The sequence below is a fragment of the Besnoitia besnoiti genome, chromosome XI (assembly GCF_002563875.1).
Source record: "Besnoitia besnoiti strain Bb-Ger1 chromosome XI, whole genome shotgun sequence".
Lineage (NCBI taxonomy): Eukaryota > Apicomplexa > Conoidasida > Eucoccidiorida > Sarcocystidae > Besnoitia > Besnoitia besnoiti.
Window position 1 is genome coordinate 316,831 of NC_042366.1, and position 20,210 is coordinate 337,040.

A 20,210-nucleotide genomic window follows, 5' to 3' on the forward strand; every position below is an offset into this window, starting at 1 on the left:
AGCGGAGGCGGGGCGAAGGCGCCAAGTGGAGACATAAACGCGAGACGGCCCAGAGGAGAAGGCTACGTCTCTCGAGTCTGCGGCGCGGATGGCACCCGCCTGTGTCCGGGTTGTAGCGAGCGGGGCGGAGAAAAGGGGTTTCGAGAGGAACCAGAATTGTCGGGGGTGTAGCGAGCACGCAAGTCGCGGGCAGTTCAGGGCGAAGCGGTTGCGCCGCGCGAGGCAGGTCAGCCCGAGGAGGCGTTTGCACGGTACAGGGATGAAGGGCGGAAACGAAGAGGTTTGAGGTTTAAGCGCGGGGGGCTGCAACGAATCTCCGCATGCGTTTTGAACTCCCTGTTTTTTTGAGGCAGTGGCAGCTGGGGGGGAGTAGCCGCAGAAGGGGTCGTGTCGCGTAGTGCGTGCGCTGCGTGTAGTGCAGGTGAATGTGTGGTGCACAGGCAGCGCGCGCGCTGCGTGTATTTTTTGATGTGACCGGAGGTTGTGGCTGGCCGTGATGGTGCCATAAATGCAGAGGTATTCCTGTTGCGGTGGCCAGCAGCGCTTGGACGATCATTCCCAGTCAGCGTGCGACTTTTTAAAGTGCAGGAAATGCGAAAAATCGGACTGCGGGTTCTCTCACTCCTGTCAGGGGCGCCTGCTTCGGGGGGGGTGTTCCATTGCCAAAGGTGTTCAACTAAGTATCGAAGAGTTCTCACGTTTTTACAAGAGGGCTGCCGCGGTTGCTTTTGCCACGATTTCTTCTCCGTTGGGACGTTGTCGCTCGTCTCGAACCGTGCGCTTTCAGAGCAGACGCCTACCAACGGGAGGCGGTAGCGTGTAGAGCCTTCCCCCCCCCCCCCCCCACAGATCGTTGACGAGCACGAAGTAAAATATTTTATGAATGTATTTTCTTCTGTGTGTGAGTGCATGGCCGTATGTATCTGCACAGATGTCACGTTCCTATGTGTTCTCACAAAGGCCCGTGAGCAGGTAGCGAGATTCGGATATAGACAAACAAGTAGCTGAATTACGAACGTATGTTATTTCACACTGGCGTCGAGCTCATGTGTCGTGGCTTCATTATGTGGATCGGGCAAACACACAAGTGTGAAAAATGCATGCGACAAGTCTGCTGTCTTTCGTCTCGAAGTGCCGAATCGCGAAAAGGGAATGGAGGCTTCTTTCGGCGCAGAGAAACACATGCGACAGTTCACTTTTAAAAACAACTTTTTTTCCGTAATGCAAAGACAAATCTGGAACCGCCTACTAGATAAGACACGGACGGCATCCGCGGCGAGGCGGCAGTTCTTCTGTGGCTGGAGGACGGTCGAGCGTTCAAGTTGTGAAGGAGTCGCTGTGAAAGGCGAAAATAACGCGCATGATCGCTGTCTTCCCTTTCCGGTCTCCCCTTTCCGCTCTCCTCTGTACTGCCTTGCGTAAACGTAAAGGCTTCAAGCTCCTAGGCTCTGACAGGCTGCGCGGGCTCCATCGTCCTCTGCGTTCTAGGCTCCCGCGAGCCCCTCGCTATCCGCCCACCTCTTGCATCACCGCTCTCTCTGGCTCTATGGGATGGACGCAGCAGCGGCACAGAGAGGCCAGTGAATGAAACCGTTAACGAGCCACAGCAGTGCTGTTGTGGGGCCTCGCGAGTGAAGGTGACTGCTACGAAGAGTTTAGGGAAACGCAGGACTCAGATCCCACGCGCGAGAGTCACTGCGCGACCGTCTGGCCATCAGCGAGCGGCAGAAAATTCACCGTGGCAGTTGGAAATTTCATTGCAGCTGCTCCCTCTACCTGCCAAACGCAGGCCTGTCGGGCGAATCAGGAAATGTCAAATGGCGCACGTTTGTAGGCGAGCCCAGATCTCCTGGGAAAGTAGTCGCCGCAGACGCGGGCGCACGAGCGCATGGGAACGTGAATGTGTTACCCATCGCAAGCAAAGCCGTGAGCCGTTGACCTCGAGCCCTGGAAATATTGCCTGTGCCTCTCTGTATTTCCGCAAGCTCCATCCTGGGGGTGCTTTTTTTCATCTGAGTTCTGAACCTCCTCTCCTCACCGTTTGCCGAGCCTCTCGGCTTTTTCGAATGCTTTTCCTTCCATGCATCCGCTACTCTGTCTTCTCTGGCAGCTTCAAAAGCGTCAGCCGAAGTAGGTTTCTCTCCCATGGGCATTCCGTCAGCAGGAGTGTGTTCTTTGCTGCAAAATTCCCCAACATCCGATGCAGCCGGCGAACCCGTTGGACTCTCTGGCGAGCCACAGAGGGGGAGGCGCGCGCGGAAGAAAGAGGAATCTACGCAAAGCGAACAAAGAAAGCTGACAGGAAGATGCACCCGCGAGGACCCAGACGCAGCACAATAGCCAGACGAACACAGCTCACGAGAGGAAACAGAGCAAGTGCAGAAATGGGGAACCAAAGCAGCGGCTAGTGACATCTAACTAACCCAAAGGACACGCCTAAGGTATGGGTAAGCGCCACCGATCGTATTTCACGTACGTATCTCAGACAAACGAGGCAGGGACCTTGCACACTCGATTAAGCGTCTTCTGTTCCTCCCGATGCCGCAAAGGAAACCGCAACAGCCCTGCTACCAGTCCAGTCCACTGCCACAGATACAGTGTTTGCCGTTGGTTCTGGGCAAACTCCAGTCCTTCCCTCCCATTTTTCGCGTTTTCTGCTGCTTTCCTTATGTACCAGGATACGGTGGCGGTGGCGCTAGCGAGGGGAATGCAGGGGCTGTCCTCTCGTTCGAGTGACGCCAGCTATGCTGCAAACCGTTCGCAGCTGCTGATTTCAGTTTCGCGCGTTGACCAGCAGAAGGCCGGGGAACCGAAGGGAGTATCTCGCGGCAAAATGCAAACGAGTTTCTTCCGTGCTCGATTAACGCCTGAGGTAGAGTGGCCGGCAGTACTTCGCGCGAAGACGCAAGCAACTCATTTTCGGCGCTCCCAAGACTGAGCATCGGGTGCGGCGTGCATGGAGGACTTAGTGCGGCAAGCCTAGAGAGAGATTGGGAGCTCTCTGAACTCCGAGGACAGCTGCGAATCACAGGCAAGTGATGGCCTGCTGCCTGCTGCACAACGAACAGAAACGCGGCGGGGCTACGTCGTTGAACCGTCGTTGAACGTCTGAAATCTAGTCTGGGTTTGAACCCATACAGACACATCAAGTCTTTCAGTTGTGTACTGGCCTAAGGCAGCTCTGCAGGGCGACAGTACATTCCGAGACACTAGAAGACGCTACAATTATTCCGAGAGGGCTGGGTATCATCTAGGCACATCATTTTTACCGGTGGAACGTCAGCAGACGACTTTGTGGGTCCGTGTTTTTCGCATGATAAAGGCCATACTGTTGCATGGATGGGCATTTCGAAACTACAAGCGGATAGAACATAGCAGTACAGGTACAGTAGTGCCTATGTCAGGGTCGACTATCACGTGAAGGAAACGTGCTAGACAACAAAGACAGTAGGTGGATTATCAGCCTCCGAGAGAATACTGGAAATAGGCGGCGCGCATGGTCTGATGGGCTATGATTGGAGCGGCCAGGAAACCGTGAAGCGCGTGTATAGACGTGCACGCAAGAGAGTCCTTTCGCTTAAGACGACTACTGCTGTAAATTCAACGAACCGGTCTGTCTCTCTCAGCTCTGCTGCGCCCGAGGTTCCATACCTGGTTGCCATTGCTGTACGAACTGCATACTTCGTAACACTGGGGAAATGCCGACGTATCTTCCTGCGCTGGAGCGTAGCCTGAGAAGCCTGAAAGTGGCTAGTGGCGGTAGTCCGTTTTCAAAACGCAGGTAATAGACATTCCACATAGTGTACGAGGGGTCGTAATCGTGTCAAGCGTGTCAAAGATCGCGCGCTGTCGTTATTTCTGTTGGGTGTACCGCCAGTGTGTGCGAGCTCCGTCCGTTTTCTGAAGTTGCTGGGGATAACGCGTGTGGCTGGCAATCCGTGAGGATCCCGCGATCAGCCTCTGCTGATGGCGTGAACGAACAAGAATGCTGAAGATGTGACGAGAATCCAAAGTGCATGACCATCGACCCGCTTAGTAACGTCGTGAACGCTGGTATATTTCGAGACACACATACGTATATATATATATATATATATATATATATATATATATATATATATATATATATATATATATATATATATATACATACATATGGATAGATAGATAGATAGATAGATAGATAGATAGATAGATAGATAGATAGATAGATAGATAGATAGATAGATAGATAGATAGATAGATAGATAGATAGATAGATAGATAGATCGATAGATAGATAGATAGATCGATAGATAGATAGATAGATAAAGGCAGTCTGATTTGATTGTGAATCCGGTGTTGCGATTTGCCCATTCTTACAATGCGTGTACCTACTGTCTGCTGTCCCAATCGTCACTTTTCCCGCCGTCGTATTTTTCATGGTCGCTTGCCTGCGGTTTGACTATTTTTCCGACCTTGCTTCTCTACGTTTCTTTCGCCGCGCCGTTGCCGCCCGGTTTTGCGGTGTTTCGCTCACCCGTGGAAGGAACCCAACTGATTTCGGCGTCACCAGTACCTGCACTCGTAGTAACAGGACAAAAGGTATACATTTCTCCATTCGCATGGGAGAGATCCCAATTGACCTACTCGTCTACGATGCATCGGGAATGCGTCGGCCGTGGCACAGCTTCTTATTCTGACTCGTTTCCCCGTCACGTATTCGCACTCGGTTGTGGTAAAGTTGCTGAGAGCGACGCATTTTCTTGCGTAGCGTTTTTCCTTTGAATTGCCATATCATTTCAGTTTCCTGTGCACAATATATGAGCGTCAATCGCTAGAGAAAGTGCATTCTGCTGAAGGGCCAGGCGAAGGATCTGAGTAGCGGCTGGAGGAGCACCTAATAGGCACAGGTTCGCAACCATCGGCTCTGCATGCACGCAGAACACCACTCTGTGTTCTAATACGCTGACTACCGTTTTCATTTACCGCTTCTTCATCTGTCAGTGACAATCGAGAGGCGACGCCATATTCCTTTGACACGCTCCTAAGAACCTCCAGAATCTCCAGCTCGACCGGTTGTGACAGCGATAGGGAATGCACCAGCTGCGCACAAATGTTGGCGCATTAACTGTAGCAAAGTATGCAAGCTGACACAGTACACGTGTGGGTACCTACTGGTACCCACTGCGGCGGAGATTCCGAAACACTACAGCAGTGATAGTTTAGCCGTCATCTGGAGCGGCAGAGACGTCTACGCTATCGCTTGCAATTGGGGGCGGGAGAGTCTCGGGAATGTTGGGACTGGTACGTGAAGCGACCTCGAGAAGTGTAATATGGGGAGAAACCTCATCAAACGCTGAAACAAGCGCATAGGCATGCATATAGACATGTTTCGAGCAAATGCTTTCCGTGGCTGCTTGGGCGTTCTGCAGCCTGTGATGCCGTAAGTTTTCTGTACGGGGCCAGCCCCTGGCACCCGGATTACCGTCCCACGGTTGAGTACAATTGTGCGGACCTCCGCGGCAACATTCAGAGCAGAAATAACGGGAAACACGAACGGTGGGATCATTCGAGACAGGATATTGGTGCGGCGTATCCGCCAGCACCCTCCTGCGGCATACCTTGAAGTGCGCCTCTTGCTTTGCATTCTTGACGGCTTCCTCCACGAAGTGTTGGCCATACTTGATGGCGAATTGTTTCCTCACTACTTTGAGCTCGTCGATATCTGTGGATCGTGCACAGGAAAGAAACAATATCCAATTACCATGGGATATGGACGCGATTGCGCTCTTGTCGTCGCTGCTTATATGAGGAAGAACTCTTCCCTTCGGCTGAGGAAGAACTCTTCCCTTCGGCTGCACGAGGTAAAGGCGACGGAGTTCCCATCGGTAGCATTCCTTACTCAGTCTCGGTTCACAGTAGAGTACACTGTGGACTGGAGAAAGAAGATCACACGGACAGCATTTCTCCGAGGTCAAATAGTTCTGCTCAGAAATGCCACCGACACACACGAGAAAATCCCCCAGTGTACATTCCCCTGATGTGGCACTTGTGCCAAGGCGGAGCCGCTACTAATATTTTCCAATACGCATTTATATCATTAGGTCTGCCGACGACGTGAGCTGTGCGCCTTCAAATTTACTTGGATACTGTATGGGTGGGGACCAAGCGCTACAGGACCGGATGAAACTTCAAAGCTGAAAACGTAGAGCATCTCACAAGGTAATCAATATAGTTTGGTCCACCACTGCACTGTCTATCCATGCATTCACATGGAGACAACTGAGGAAACTGAAACTCCTGTATTCACGTTTGTCCTGTCGAACGTGTGCCCCTCCAAACAGTCTCCAAACCCACAGGAAACCACACCGCGTATCTGTCAGCATTCAGGTCATCACATCGGTCGTGTAGATATTTACACACCAAGAACGTCTGAGTGCTTGTTTCAGTTTATATGTGGCATTGCTCGGTACAGATGACCCACCATGCGAGTGACGATGAGCTCACAGAGTGTGTAGAGTATATCCATCGCTCTCTCCACTCGGTGCTCCCTCAGCACATGCTCGGCCTTCAATCGCGCACGTTCTTCTTTGCCTGAGCTATCATAGATTCGCAAAAAGAATTCATTGACACCACAGAAAGTGTTATGGTCGAGTGTGCCTCTGGGCGAACGTTGCCATACCTAGTCGCCCCCATTATGGCGCATGGCGGGCTAAGCGTTGCCAGCACAGGGGAAGAAGACGCCGAAGTGCAGCGCTCCTGGCCTGCTACACAGTGTGACTACTAGCCCCTTTATATCCCTGGTGCATACGAGGCGCACGCCGACACATAGCCACCAAGCAGAAGAAAAGACGAACGGACAGCTAGTCGTGTTTTCCGTCCTCTCAGCCAACCTCAGAATATGTCTACCGCCAGCTGTGATCGAGGATCCCCACCATGACTAGATATTAATTACGTTCACTCTTCGTCAGGTTCGCTCCATCATAGGGGACAGCTATATGAAAAGTGTATATATACCTGGGTACAGGGTGGACGTATGCAGGTCACCGATTTGGTCTCGCATGCGGCAAGCGCCATGCCTTACTTGAGGAGGACAGCGATCTCTGTTCGCTGAATTCGGATGGAGTCTTGCAACCGATTTTGGCTCATGCGCGCTGCAGGCATGAGCCAAAATGCAGTACATTTGCAGCCACATTCAAGGCAACCAACCTTGTGCAGCATTTCCGGTGGGGAAGCATTTGAGAGAGCATATCATATTTTTTGCACTGTCCACACGGCGGCGCTACAAAAACGCACCTGTCTCTTTCAGGATGTCATAAGCGTGTGAGCGGGCAATAGCCACTCATGATGGGAGGACAGCAGAACAGAATCACGCTAGCGGATGTCAACTGTACGTTCCACACCGAAATGGAGATGCACGTGGTTTGGCCTCATCTCTGTTATGAGCCATATGAGTCCAGGCATGACTATGGTTGATGTGATCGCCAGAGGAATGCCTCCTGACTGGCCAGCTCGGCTCAGTTGTTAATTAGTTCGATAGGGGTATCAGATCTTTGTGGAGGGTACTCGCCTCCCCTAATCAGAAAGCAAGTTTCCGCGGACACAACAGGAGCACGGGAAATGCAGCTGTTTCTCGTGTGTGTTTGCTGTCGTCGCTATGTTCCCTTTGACAGGCAGTCAACGTATACGTATCCGAGACCTGCGGTTCCGGCCGGCGGAGGCAAGCAAGATGATTCATACCTCTGCTCATTGCCATTTTCAGATTGGCTTTGCACGTCACGGGGTCGAACTTCTCGAAAAGCCACCTGAGGTTCTTCCTCTCTCTCCCTGGTTGGGAAAAAACGGGAATGGGGAGACGTCTCATTATGAATGACTGGATGCAGCCAGAACAATCGCGTTGCCTTGTCCTTCCAGAATGCATACACGTGTAAGCGCGCAAGGATTCTGTTGGCATACACAGGAGGCAGCAATTCGACTGCCTCAGCGGGTCACGTCAAACTAGTTTTTCACTCACTCCTGCTCGGAAATGTCGCGAGGTCCCAACTCACAGGACTAACTCACGACTGTCACATGCAACTGGTCATAGGTGAGCACTGCATGACATCACGTCTGCCTTCTCACTGACACCATCGTACATGCCCGGTCAAAGCGCTACCGACCACGCGTTGCCGACCTGAAAGGGAGACCAACATGTTCTAAAACAAAAGATGTAGTACATCATTTCTGACGGAAAGTTGGCTGGGATCGCCACCTGAAACGGTTACAAGAAATGTCTTGTCGAGTTCTGAATCAAAGTCTTCCCGATAAGGAGGGGTTCACGGATTTTTTGCGAAAGATCTCCCAGGCACCCCGAAAAAGCTATGTACGAACCGCATCACAATGGCACCTTCCTTGCAAGAAAAGGAGGTCCGCAGTGTGTAGGACTTTGTCGCAACTCACATTAGCATGTGTCGTCCCAAGCCCAAGAACCTCCAGCCATACTCAATCAAGGCAGGAGTCTCATGCCCGCACCATTTACACGCTGTGAGGAGATGCCATCTATTGATCATCTTTTCGCGCAACGATCCCCACGTCTGCGGTAGATTGGAAGCCATAGTAACCTTCACGTTTCGAGCCAAAATTGTCCTCGTGGCAGTGCTCAAGGTCCCGCGATGACCACACTCGTGCACCGTCAACAGCGGCAACCCTGAAGTCGCTTTTCCGAAATGAATCATTATCCGCGCTGCGAGTACCTTCGCGGCTGCGCAATCACTCGCCTGTGGCTACACCGCATTTCCGCGCGCCGTAGCAGGCACACCGCCGTGTCTGCATCGAGATCTGTGGTTGCCTAGTGAGCCTTGCTTTTTGGACGAACCTACGCAACAAGCTCCTAGCTGTGGTCCTGTGTTGCAGTACGTCTCAAACCAAGTCCCTCAAAAAAGTGGGCAGATAAGTCAGGCAAGAGTGTTTTTCATCGTGTATATTATGTTATAGGATTGTTGGCATGAGAGGTCCAGTGCGCGACTGCCAGCACGCCACAGGCTGTGCAGCGCCATCTCAGGAAAGCACGGCTTTCACCGTGCGACTGGTTATAGTGATAGGCATTTCTGTCTGAAACTATACCCAAGCGTCCGCTGCCCTGAAAACGGTCTGCTGCGTTCCATGTTTTGTGCTGTTCCGCTAGCGAAGGAGAATCACCCCGACTCTGCTGGCTTCAAGATTGCTGTGGCGTTCTGCATGTTCACCAGTAACGTTGGCAGAGGGAAGAGATCGGCACAGCCCCAGCATAAAGCGTAAGATCACGTGGGGTGTGCGGGGCGCGAGGTGAGGCGTTTCCATCAGTGTAAGGGTCACAGGATGAAGTCCCGTATATTCTATATTCCTGCATCCCGCAGAGACCGGAATCACTTTTCACATTGGCATGGATTCAGAGCCTGTTGCTCCGCTTCGCGGGAACCCTCCTCGAGCATCGCAGCAGCTAGCGGGACAGTGCGAGTCCAGACAAATCCACATGTTTTTTAACGGAAAGGTGCGTACGCCGCACCCAGTATTGTTCCGATCACCAAGCAAGATGCCGACGGCGGCCTTCTCAATATCTTGTCATCGATGACCCCTGGGGACACACTCCGCCACGGCACGATTGCTTGCGCACCTGGCATTGACGATCTCCACGCTGCACGTCCAGGGGGACTGCCGAGGCAGGCAACCGCAACGTCGTTAACGCGTTCGTCAAACATATTTCACCTTAGCCTGCATCGTGTTGAATCGAATGCGAGCTATTCAAAAACCGCTGCAATTGTGGCCATACTTGGAAGTTCCGCGGAGATTAAAGCGGCACGAAACCCGCACAAACACAAGCAGAAACGGTTACTCAGCTTGTGCCCCGCAAATGCGGCATACTCTTACGCCATTTCAGCTCCTGGTTTGCGACTGAAAGAATCAGCGTGTCCTCCCTGTGGTTGGTTCTGGTGTGTATTTAAGGCGACGCAGCTACCCAACTGTAAGTATTCATCGGCGCCGCAGAGGTTTACTGGGGACGTTGCTTCTACATTCCTCGAGGGGTACCCTCACCTGTTGGTACTCAGTCGTGTAGCAACGCGGAGCCGGCACGTCCCTTTACATGTGTCATATGCCTCATTCGGAAACGAAGAACACGAGGGTTGCACCAAAAAAGTATTAGGCGCCGTAAAGCTGTTAACGAGCACCCTCGTCAGCGCAAGCGCGTGGAGCGCCTTGAAAAAGAGGGGGGAGGCCGCATGCTAGCTGTGACTAAGAGAAGGCAAAGATGGGTAAAGAAGGACTCAACAAAGACCTCCAACAGGTCATGCAAAGGCCTTTAGTGAAGGTATGCGATGCAGTAGGTGGTAGACAGCCTGTTTGTGAACTCATGCTCCAGTGGGAAGGATCAAGTTGCCAACGACAATCACCATGTCTGGTGGTGACGAATTCTGCTTGCAGCATTCTACGATGAACACGGACATGCAAGCAGAAGTCGTCGATATTATAATCGGTGCTATCGACAAATTCACTGGTAGCAAGGGACCTAACGTGGAGGTGAGAAATCGCATACAGTTAATGATCTAAATCTAACGGAGCCGACGACATTCTGGATCCTGAACCGAAACAGAAGGCCACATAAACATTCATATTGATACAAGCGACTACGTTGTTCCGCCAGAGCGCTCTTCGCGCTTCTCGACCCCGAGCACCAGGTCGTAATACCACCGAGCACTGAGCCAGTTACGATTGTTTGCCCTTGATCAACATGACAACAGACCCTCATCGCGACACGCACAACTAAGGCACAGTCTTATGTGTGTCCGGTTGCGTATCTTCGCTGCATTCAGCCAGCAGCCAAGCTTGTTAAGGATACCTTGGATCGACAATACGGCGCGTCGTGGCACTGTGTTATCGGCGAGGGTTTCTCTTTCGACGTCACGGCTCAGGTTAGCTGCTGCAATAGAGCAGAAGCCACTGCTTCTTACGGGGACAGATCGAAGCATAGTCTCAGCCGGGGAACCGGAAGCACCCGAAGTCCAGAAGTTTACATTCAGGTTTTCAGGACGCGTGCCGCGATGTTAGAACCTGGTAACCGAACACCCATGGTGCTGTAGCAACATGGTTTCGATGAGATTCAATGATGCCGTGTGTGCAGGAGGAAGCACTTCTTCTGGTTTTCTACCAGGGCAACCTATCTATCCTGGCGTTTAAGTGTTGAGGCAACGACGCAGCGGTTGTCTGGTGTGTGCGGGGCGCTGTTGGAACCTTTATTATGCTCCCGGTTGTGCGCCTATGCCTGAGTGATCAAGTCCGTATCCTGACGTGCCCTGTTGTCTTTCCTCGGAGAATCAACTGTCCTATGTTCTCCAGTTGCTAGGGAAAGCAAACTGAAAATGTCAATACAAGCATGCTCATGGGTCGGGATATGATGCCGCCAGAACTTGCATTGGGAATAAGAGGGAACCTTACAACCACGAGGACCGCAAGAAAGAAGACGGTCTTCTACTGGCTGAAAGAGATAAAGTGCATGTTCAGCATAGGCCGTTGTTGAAGCAGACCGCTGCACTTCCTTGAGCTCGCTCATCCTGATGTCTCTGCCAGAAGGCCGAGGGGATGCATCTCACACTGGAGATGAATGCCTCTAACTTCAGAATTCTGTTGGCAGACTCAAGCAGTCGGGCAAAATACGTGGATGTCTTCCGTGCTCGCCTGACCCGGATGCAACTCCATTGGTGTTTACTTCAACGATTGTCAGGCTCAGTTGTCCTTCACACACAGACACACAGTCACCGTCTCCTTTCTAGGTAGTACGAGTTATTGGTAGCACATGTGGGGATGAAAGGGTTTGCTAAAAGCCTTCAATCTGTATGATCCGTGTTAAGACAGTGCAGTTTACGCTGTTCGACCCCGTGAGAGTGGGACCTCTAGTGCCCCTGGCTGTGTGGAGCTGTGGTGCGACTGGTGTTGGACGGCTTCGCGCCCAACAGTCGTAGTTGGACTGCCACACTACCCCCCACTGTAGTTTCCATTTTTTGCTCTTCAAAGTCCATTGTGTGATTATCTTTCCATAAATTAAAAAAGGCAGCCGCTTGGGCATTGCTTCTCAATGTATTCACGGTCTGCCCTAGCGGAGCACCGCTTTTCCTTCGATACGCCTGTGGGGCCAAACGGAGAACTGGATGCAGGCCACCTCCCGGACCTTAGAACGTGTATACAGTTACTAAAATGCTGCGGCGGCGAAAACAATTCTCCTGTGGGGGGAAAACAGAAGTACGGCGGTAACAGCCTGCAGCCTAAAAACCGGGTTGCCAACGTGTTCGCGCGGAAACCCTCGAGGGCGCTTCTAACCAGCCCCGTTGTTCTGCTGCCGTGGTGAAACGGACGAAGACCCCCCGACTGGCTACCCAGCTGGAGAGTTGGCTTTCCTTGTCTCCCCTTGTTTTCTTCGAGACGCGCTGGTGGCGCCTGCTGAGACCTCACCTCATGGGGGGTTTCTGCCCTCTCGTGGGAGCTGCCGTTCTCGCTCATAGAGGCAAAACGGACCTCGTTTCCTCTTCGAAAAGCTGCGATTCTCTCACCATAATCTCATCGAAAGGCCACCTCAATACGCGAGAGGCGCAGCGCGTGGTGCTGGGCACCAAAACTTCACACTCTCTGCCTCCCTCGATTTGGTCCCGAGCTCCCTCAATTTTACAGGGAAAGAGCAGCATTATATACTAGTTATCATGTCAGCGGTTGATCATCCCTCGTGCGCCATGTGAGTGCTAAGAGTTGAGAAGCTTTGTCCAGCGAGCCGAAAGACGGGACGATAATATGGCGGATGACGATCAAGATGATTACCGCGGATGGACCGCGCGGCTGGGTCCGGCGGCTGTTCAAATTCAAGCAGACATACAGCTGGTTCTCAAGGATGTCGAGGCGTCGCGACAACAGGTCGGACGGCGCATCTCGATAGCTCCCGAACTCTTTCACCCGTCTGCTATGCGCTGCTGTGCAAGACACCCAGTCTGTACAGCAGAAGGACGCTGACGATACTGTGACAGTGAGGGGCCTACAGTCAATTGGTAGAGAGTGGCCTTCGTCGAGCCGTCAAAGCCTCTATGCCGCAGCCTAGATTCACCACAAAGATAGATATCTTCATGTTATTTATGTGCCTTTCGTATCAGTTTTGTAGCAATTATCTCCAGTGGTGTGTCCAGCTCAATTCGGTGCAGAGACACTTCCCGAGGCGCTACGTCGCCTACTTTCCCATGGATGCGGCACCAGTGGAAAAGCGATTACGATATTGAGAAGGGGAACCTCGTTCTCCAGCATGAGCGAAAACTCTGGATAGTGTAGGCGGTCATCGCGCGAGCACGAGAGCACCTCACATGACTGCCTATATCATATGCTCTCCTGTTTGCATCAGCTTGAACTTGAAATAGCGCATTCCGAACCCGAAGAGGAGAGGGCGGACATACGAGAATGTGAAGTACAGTATTATTTGGCGTGCACCACGAGCACGCAAACAGCAATTCAGCGAATTCAGGTACGGGCTAACAGGCCTTGGGTACCGTGGCACTCCAGGGTGGTGCAATGGGAGCCTGCCATACATCAATGTGGGGGCCGCCAACTGATGGCTTTTTTGATCGGGAACACACTAACGGGCCCGCTAGCCTTGAAAGTGAGTTCGCAGACGTTGTGCAGATGCCTCTCATCGCCAGCAGCCGGGGTTATTGAAGGCGCGTTTGTGGATGTCAATATGTATGGGCAGCTGTCACGACACGTCTTCGCACTATCTGAGAGCAGGATCTCCGTTACGGTCATAGAATGAACCAAGTTGGAACGCATCAGAATCCGCTTTGCTACAAAGTCGAACAGGCTTCCGTGTGAGGGGCTCAGCATGGCACACACGAGCATCGATCCGCCGCGGTGGATACGTGACGTATACTGGTGAGAAACTCTTTTTCGACCGCATGCGAATGGCTGTGTTGGTGGCTTTCGCCTCATGCTCATCCTGAGCAGGAGCGGAAGTACGAGGAAGCTGGAACTGCTTTGAGGCAGGCGGAGACATCTCTGTTGTACTGGAAGCAAGAGAAAGCCGCAGCTGGAGCAGTAGCTTTCCTTCGGTGCAACATCGCAGTTCTGAACGCCTACGCGTATTTTCACAGACGGTCAGTTCCCCCGAAGTGCCCAGAGAACCGTAACAGCGGAGGCACAGGCGCCGTGCTCCGAGAGCTGAAGAACGCGGGCTACGGGCATTTTGGCCTCGCTGGAAAAAGCTGCTATCCCTGTGCGCCTGTGAAAGCTGCACGTTGGGTTAAATTACTGATACTTGAACGAAATCGTGTGTGGTTCTGAGCCCGGTGGTCGTCATATGCTGTCCCTCCGGCACACCTCCGTATCTCTAGCCACAGCTACTAGCTGGAAACCCCTCGTTACCCTCCTTTTCAGCGTAGTCTATTTTTTCGAGCACCGAAAGCGGGTTCACGGGACCCGCCCCTGTGCCAACAACCGCAGGCCATCGTGTCACCGGGAGTCTGGTATGCACCTTCATTCCTCAGGCGGAATCAGGAACACACAACCGTGAGATACCTGTACGAGGCTAAGGCGCTAGAGAAACGAATCCTACGAACATGCGCCAAAAGGCCGTTTCCGGGGATAACCAACGACGACACCGAGGTGGCAAGTTTAGGCGACGCGCTCCGGTTAGTCCAATTTAAAGGCTTGTTCCATAGCTCGCTTGCCTTCTTACGTTACTCGCACAACAGTGCCGCTCAAAACTTCTACTCCCAGGACCAACGTTCCTTCTTTCCTATGCGAGTTAGCTGTTGTGATTGTTTAAGTGCGTCGTGGGCAATGCATGTGAAAACAGATTTTCATGCATTGCGACATGGAACTCTATCTAAAAGGGAAGCCCCAACTTGAAATAGAATCTGTGAATGTTAGCTAAACATTCAAGTGATGTCCGCTCCCCCATTTTCGCAACGTTTAGTCGGTCTGTTCATGCATTCGCGGTCCAGAGTTGTGTCATTTCGTATTCCAAAAGGGAAATAGAGGAGCGAGACGAAGACAATCTTGATTCCGCGAGACACCCAGAGCTTCTAACACCAGCATTCGAAGTGGCATCGCTGCACGACATTCAAAATACCATTACGGGTGCGTCAGCGAATCCTCATGAGCAGAACCGAGAATGACCCGCAATCATGCCACTTCAGCTTTGACTCTGAAACCATTTTTGCTCTCGGTTCTTTGCAAAGTTCGTGACTCATGCCCACCCGGAATGCGTCCATCAACCCGACGAGTGGCGCCTTCCTTGTGTGAGCAGCCATGTAGCAAGCTCCCAGGTCCACAGTCACGTCGGAATCCATTATCAGTCTACCAAATACGTTTGGTAGGGTGTGCGTTTCTCACGTGGCTCCGACTAGCTCCTGCGTAGGGGGACTTGTGCTCCCGCACAAACAATTCCTCCGGTAGCAGTCGCTTATCTGCTTCTGGCTGCACTATCCGATCCCTCTCTTCTCGCAGTGTCTTCTGCTGCGCGATAGTTTGACATGATGCGGGAGGGGCGCGAATGATTTCCTCAGATGAAGCGTCAGTGGACGAAGCACTAGCAGATGCAGGTGGCGCCCTTATCGCCAAGGCAGGAACAGCAGTAAAGGACTCGTGGACAGGAGTCTGCGCACTAGTTGCTCAAACGAGGCTCAATCTTGCGTCCACCCTTTGCTCCTTGAACAGGTTAGTTTCCATTTGACGTGCTCTCGGAAATCAGTGGAGATCACCCGTCCCCGCCCCAGTCCCCCCCCCCCCCCCCCCCGCCGGCACCCTGCGTGTGGTCAAACGTTGCCACCGCCCTCCCCCCCATCCTTTCGTCCTCCTCCCCTGCCCTACTCTTCCTTTCAATAGATATGCCAGCATGTTCAGCCAAGATGACCGAAAGGCAGTTGAGTGGATCCTGTTGTTACACTCGAGGGGGATGCATGAACCAATTTCCAGAACTCAGCAGTGTTGGCTCACTGGATAGCGGATTTATCCGCAACTGACAAGCGCCTTCGACGTTGTCTCTCACTACAATGCAGAACACTAGAAGCCCTGCATCACGCGTTAGCCGCGTTATCGTTTCTGAAGGCAAGCGTACGCCCACGGCGATGGATTTCGCCAGAGGCTGCAGAGAAGCTGCGGAGTCTTAGTAAGCTGACCGGGACTTAGTGGTGCAGCCTTTATGTGCTTGTGTACTGTTATTACCGTGATCGAAGCCAACTAACGCGCCCCCCCGGCGCCCTCGAAGGCTGAGTACAGAAGGTGTACAGCTCAGTACGCTGCTGTTGTGGCATGGGACCGCTCACGGCCAGTAGATCCCTCACTTGGCCAAGGGCCGGCCCGAAAAGAGGCAGACGGGCTGTTTCCGTCTCACATAGTACGAAACTCAATGTCTCTTTTGGAGGTGTACGTACACACGCAACTGTGCTCTCTGTGTGGGCTGTGACGTGTGCGCGGCCGCTGCTGGTGGTTTTCACTCGAGCCACCATCAGGTTTTCGAGCGCCACAACGGATAAGCTATAGTGAGGCCCCCTCTCTTTAGTCAAGCCATCTGTTGATACTGTAGGGCGACTTCGTTTTCCCCATCAGACGAGGCCACAAACCTTCCGGAAGCGACGCTCTACGCGAAGTGCACGCTGCATCAGTTGCTGAGCCGGGTCTTCTTTCAAGAGTGGGTGAGAGACCACCACTGACGCCGTAGCGCCATAAGGGCAGAGACGCTGCGCCAGATACGGGGTTCAGGGAAGCTGCGATTCCGAGCGACTCGGTTGGGTCCTGGTTTTCTTCTTATTCGTGTCGGAAACGGGCACTGCCTATTTATAATCCGTTCTGGCATGGCTTCCCCCGAGGAACGGTTGCTTGATGAAGGCTACAGTTTGGTTCCAGTGTCACCCATGCAGCGGTCTCCAGGAGTCGACCACGGCTCGCCGCCGCTCGGCAGCTAGCGCGAGCAGCTGCGCCGGTTTACTCATGCAGCTGGCGATATTCTCATGTCGCCGATTTGGTTTTTGAGCGTCTGTCTTCCAATGTGGGAATAGGCAGCGGCGGTGGTGGCGACGTTCCAGCAAACCGGTCTGGCTCTGAAAAAACTAGAGGTGCGGCCTACGGCAGAGCAGTCACACGATAGGTACCGGCATCCATCGCGGCAGAAGCGTGGGCACCACTCCCCGGCTGACAGCGGGGAGAGGGGCGATTGCTCGGTCTCGCAAACGATGCAGCGACCCCGTAAACAGTCACGCGGGCGGGGGACCGGAGGGGGGGGCGCGGCGGGGAGGCGCGCATAATGAGGCTATGCGTAGCTACCGGATGATCTGCGTTCGAATGCACCCTTCATCCTGCTAATTGCCTTAGGGCGTGTTATCCATTTCTGAAGGGAGCTGTGGCGCAGCGGAGGTCGGAAAATGAGGCGCGCGGGTAATGGGATTCACCGTCCACGGTATCTAGTGCATCAGGGACAGAATCTTTGTATTGATGTATGCAGCGTGTCGACCAGATTACGTACGCAGACAACGTGGCTGACGGCGGCTCATTGTCTCGTGCCCCTCAGGCTGTCCCTTTGGCAACAACAGCATTGGTCGCCGCGAGTCTCGTCGCGAAGTCTTGCCTTCCCTGCCAACATGTTCTTTTAGCGAATGTCGAAAAGCATCTTGAGGCCCTCGGTGCCTCCCGGCCAGCAGATGGGAAACTGGGTTCGTTCGGTGGACAAATTGACATCACTAAGCCCGTAAATCGGCAAGGCGGACTTTCTGCCTCCGGTGATGGACGCACTTTCTGTGAGGTCGTTAGCGGAAGCAGCGATCCAAGGCAGAGCAGCCCGTGCGCCGATAAATCGGCCGAAGGTAAACTTACCCCTCTTGTGCTGCACGGAAGTTCAGACTAATACCTAACGGCCCCCCTCAAACTCTAAACCGAGTTGCATTTCTCACTATCAAGTTCGAGTGTCCCGTCCGTGCTCTTGCTATTTATTGCCAGGTATCTTCAGCATCTCCAGAGCGGCAGACAGTGACGCTTTCGATCGTGAACGCAACGCAGTAACCGGAAAGTCAAACCGCGCCGCCGGGCTCTGTTCGGCAAATGCTGAAGAGGCGTCTCCAAACAGCGCCGAGGAGGCCGCAACGCGGAAGCGCAAACCGAACCAGGGCGTGGGATACTCAAGCATAGGTAGCAGCCAGCCGTCAAAGCCACAGTAGATTCTCCCCCTACACGCCTGTAAAGCATGCACGCTGTATGTTTTCCTCGAATAGACTGTGAGACCCGGTTACAGGAGACTAACCTCCATCAGGCGTGGGTATGTACTACAGGAACACACGCTGGGTAAGGAGGCGAGACACGATTTACAATACCCAATATAGATGGGTAGAACATACGTCACCATCTCCCTTCTGCAGAGTAAAATTCGATGACGTAAAGATTGTAATTGTCTTTCAGTCCGGCTGGTGAAAATGTGTACACCCTTGCGCCAAGAATGGTTAGAGGTGGCGGCGAACGATGTGCATAGACACCACTTTATCTTGCAGTATGAAAAGCTGTACAAGATATGAAAGCATCTGTCCGCAGCAAATCAAGACGGAACAGCTGCACACCTGTTTGGCAGGGAAGCGGAATAGAAAAAGCCACGTCGCACCGCTGCATTCTCTGTGGGGCCAGGGGCTACTTGCTAATGCAAGCACTCGAGGGGTTAAGCGACTTCTAGCCGTCTCCGCATTACTCGGGAAGAAACGTGCAAGAACCTCCTGTCCGTCTCCTGGTTTTCCTGGTCCTTCTGTGCCATATTGACTTCTCGATCAGGCTCTGCTGCGACCGCAGGGTGTACGGTCCGCTCGACCCCTCATCATCGTGGAATTAACAAGCGGGAGGGTAGCTCAGGCACGCGCAAATCGAACTCAATGCTCGATCGGGGAACAGAGTTTGCTATTATGCAACTGAAGAGCCGCCATCGCGCTGTCCAGGGGGTAGGCATACCCGTCCTTTGCGATTGTCAGCTCTGGGGCCTTCGCTTCGGGCTTGTGTTCCCTGCTTCAGTTTTCCGCCCGTTTGGTGGAGGGGTACGCTTAGGTCTTTGCGCACGAATGGCATTGAAAAAGGACCCACCATGCCTATGCACACTCGAACGGCGCTTGACGTCTGCACGAAAGCGGGGAAAGCGAGTTCGATGTCCGTGGAACGAAAACTCGAGCCTGACGCATGTGAAAGCCCCGGCTCCATGGCGGTGCGCAGGAAATGGAATCCCTGTCTCTTGATGACGTGAAAGAGCTTCGGCAGCACCACAACGCATTTGCCCGGCGGCTGTGCGAGCAGAAGCGTCGAGAGCACTTAGCGTCTGGTAAGTGAGCTTCAATGGATATTAGCGACTCCCAGCAGGAGGCTTAGCTACGGCCACGCGTCGGTTCACTCTGCTCTACCGGCCCCCTATCCTTTTCGGGTGCGCGAGACGAGTGTTACACTGGGAAAACGTCATACGGGTCGTCTATCTACGGTATAGCGCTAGTGGATTTGTTGCCGTCAGACGAGTGTTGCTTGAAGTGAGGATGTTCTTGCAAGATACTGTTTGCTGATACAGTCGCACGAGTAAAAGACGGCCCACCAAGGGGACGAGATGAGGGCGTTCAGAGCAGCGCAGTGTCGTAGAAGATACCAGAAATGCCGTGTGCTGTTTTCTAAGTGTGTGGCTCCTTTCGTGCGTATACTGACTTAACAAGGAATGCCCTTCCTACATTCAAGAAGCTGTACACGCAGAGGCGGGGCACTGTGAAGTTCATCTGGACAGTGAGGGCTATTGGTGTAGCGCAGATGTGACGCTGTAGCCGCGTTGCTGGCTCTCTTCGGCTTTAGATGGAGTAGATTTTCCCAGTGAACGCGAAAATACCCAATCAAGGGATTTTACTTTAGACCTCTTGCCGAACAACATACTCATTCTGCACGACATGTGATGGCGTTATCTCACCACAACAAGGCCATTTGACGGACCTGTGGATCCCTCAACAACCGTTCTGTAGGAAAGAAACCCGAGATTTCGGTCATTGCCAACTTGAGTGCTGCGGCGATGCGGAGCACCGATCACGTCTTGGATTTTCCGAATACTAAAGCTGCAGACAGCCTACGGTTCGTCAAGAAAAAAACTCTCAGAGGCGTCCAACTGGCCCGTGAGGTTCTGCTGTGGCTGGGTTACGTGACTTCACTGTAGCGTAAGGCATATGGAATTGCGCTTGCGATGTGTGACATGAGGGATC

The 20,210-nt window shown here is 52.9% G+C and overlaps 1 protein-coding gene across 1 annotated transcript; it reads left to right on the forward strand.

Annotated features, from left to right (window-relative positions):
* Positions 1-10,246: 10,246 nt before the first annotated feature.
* BESB_019360 (putative dynein light polypeptide 4, axonemal) lies at positions 10,247-11,179 on the forward strand (the record flags this gene model as incomplete). The annotated part of the gene is made up of 4 exons (XM_029360645.1): positions 10,247-10,306; positions 10,420-10,515; positions 10,809-10,907; positions 11,117-11,179. 4 exons carry the CDS (start codon positions 10,247-10,249, stop codon positions 11,177-11,179), a joined length of 318 nt encoding a protein of 105 aa, XP_029216004.1.
* Between the last annotated feature and the right edge of the window lie 9,031 nt (positions 11,180-20,210).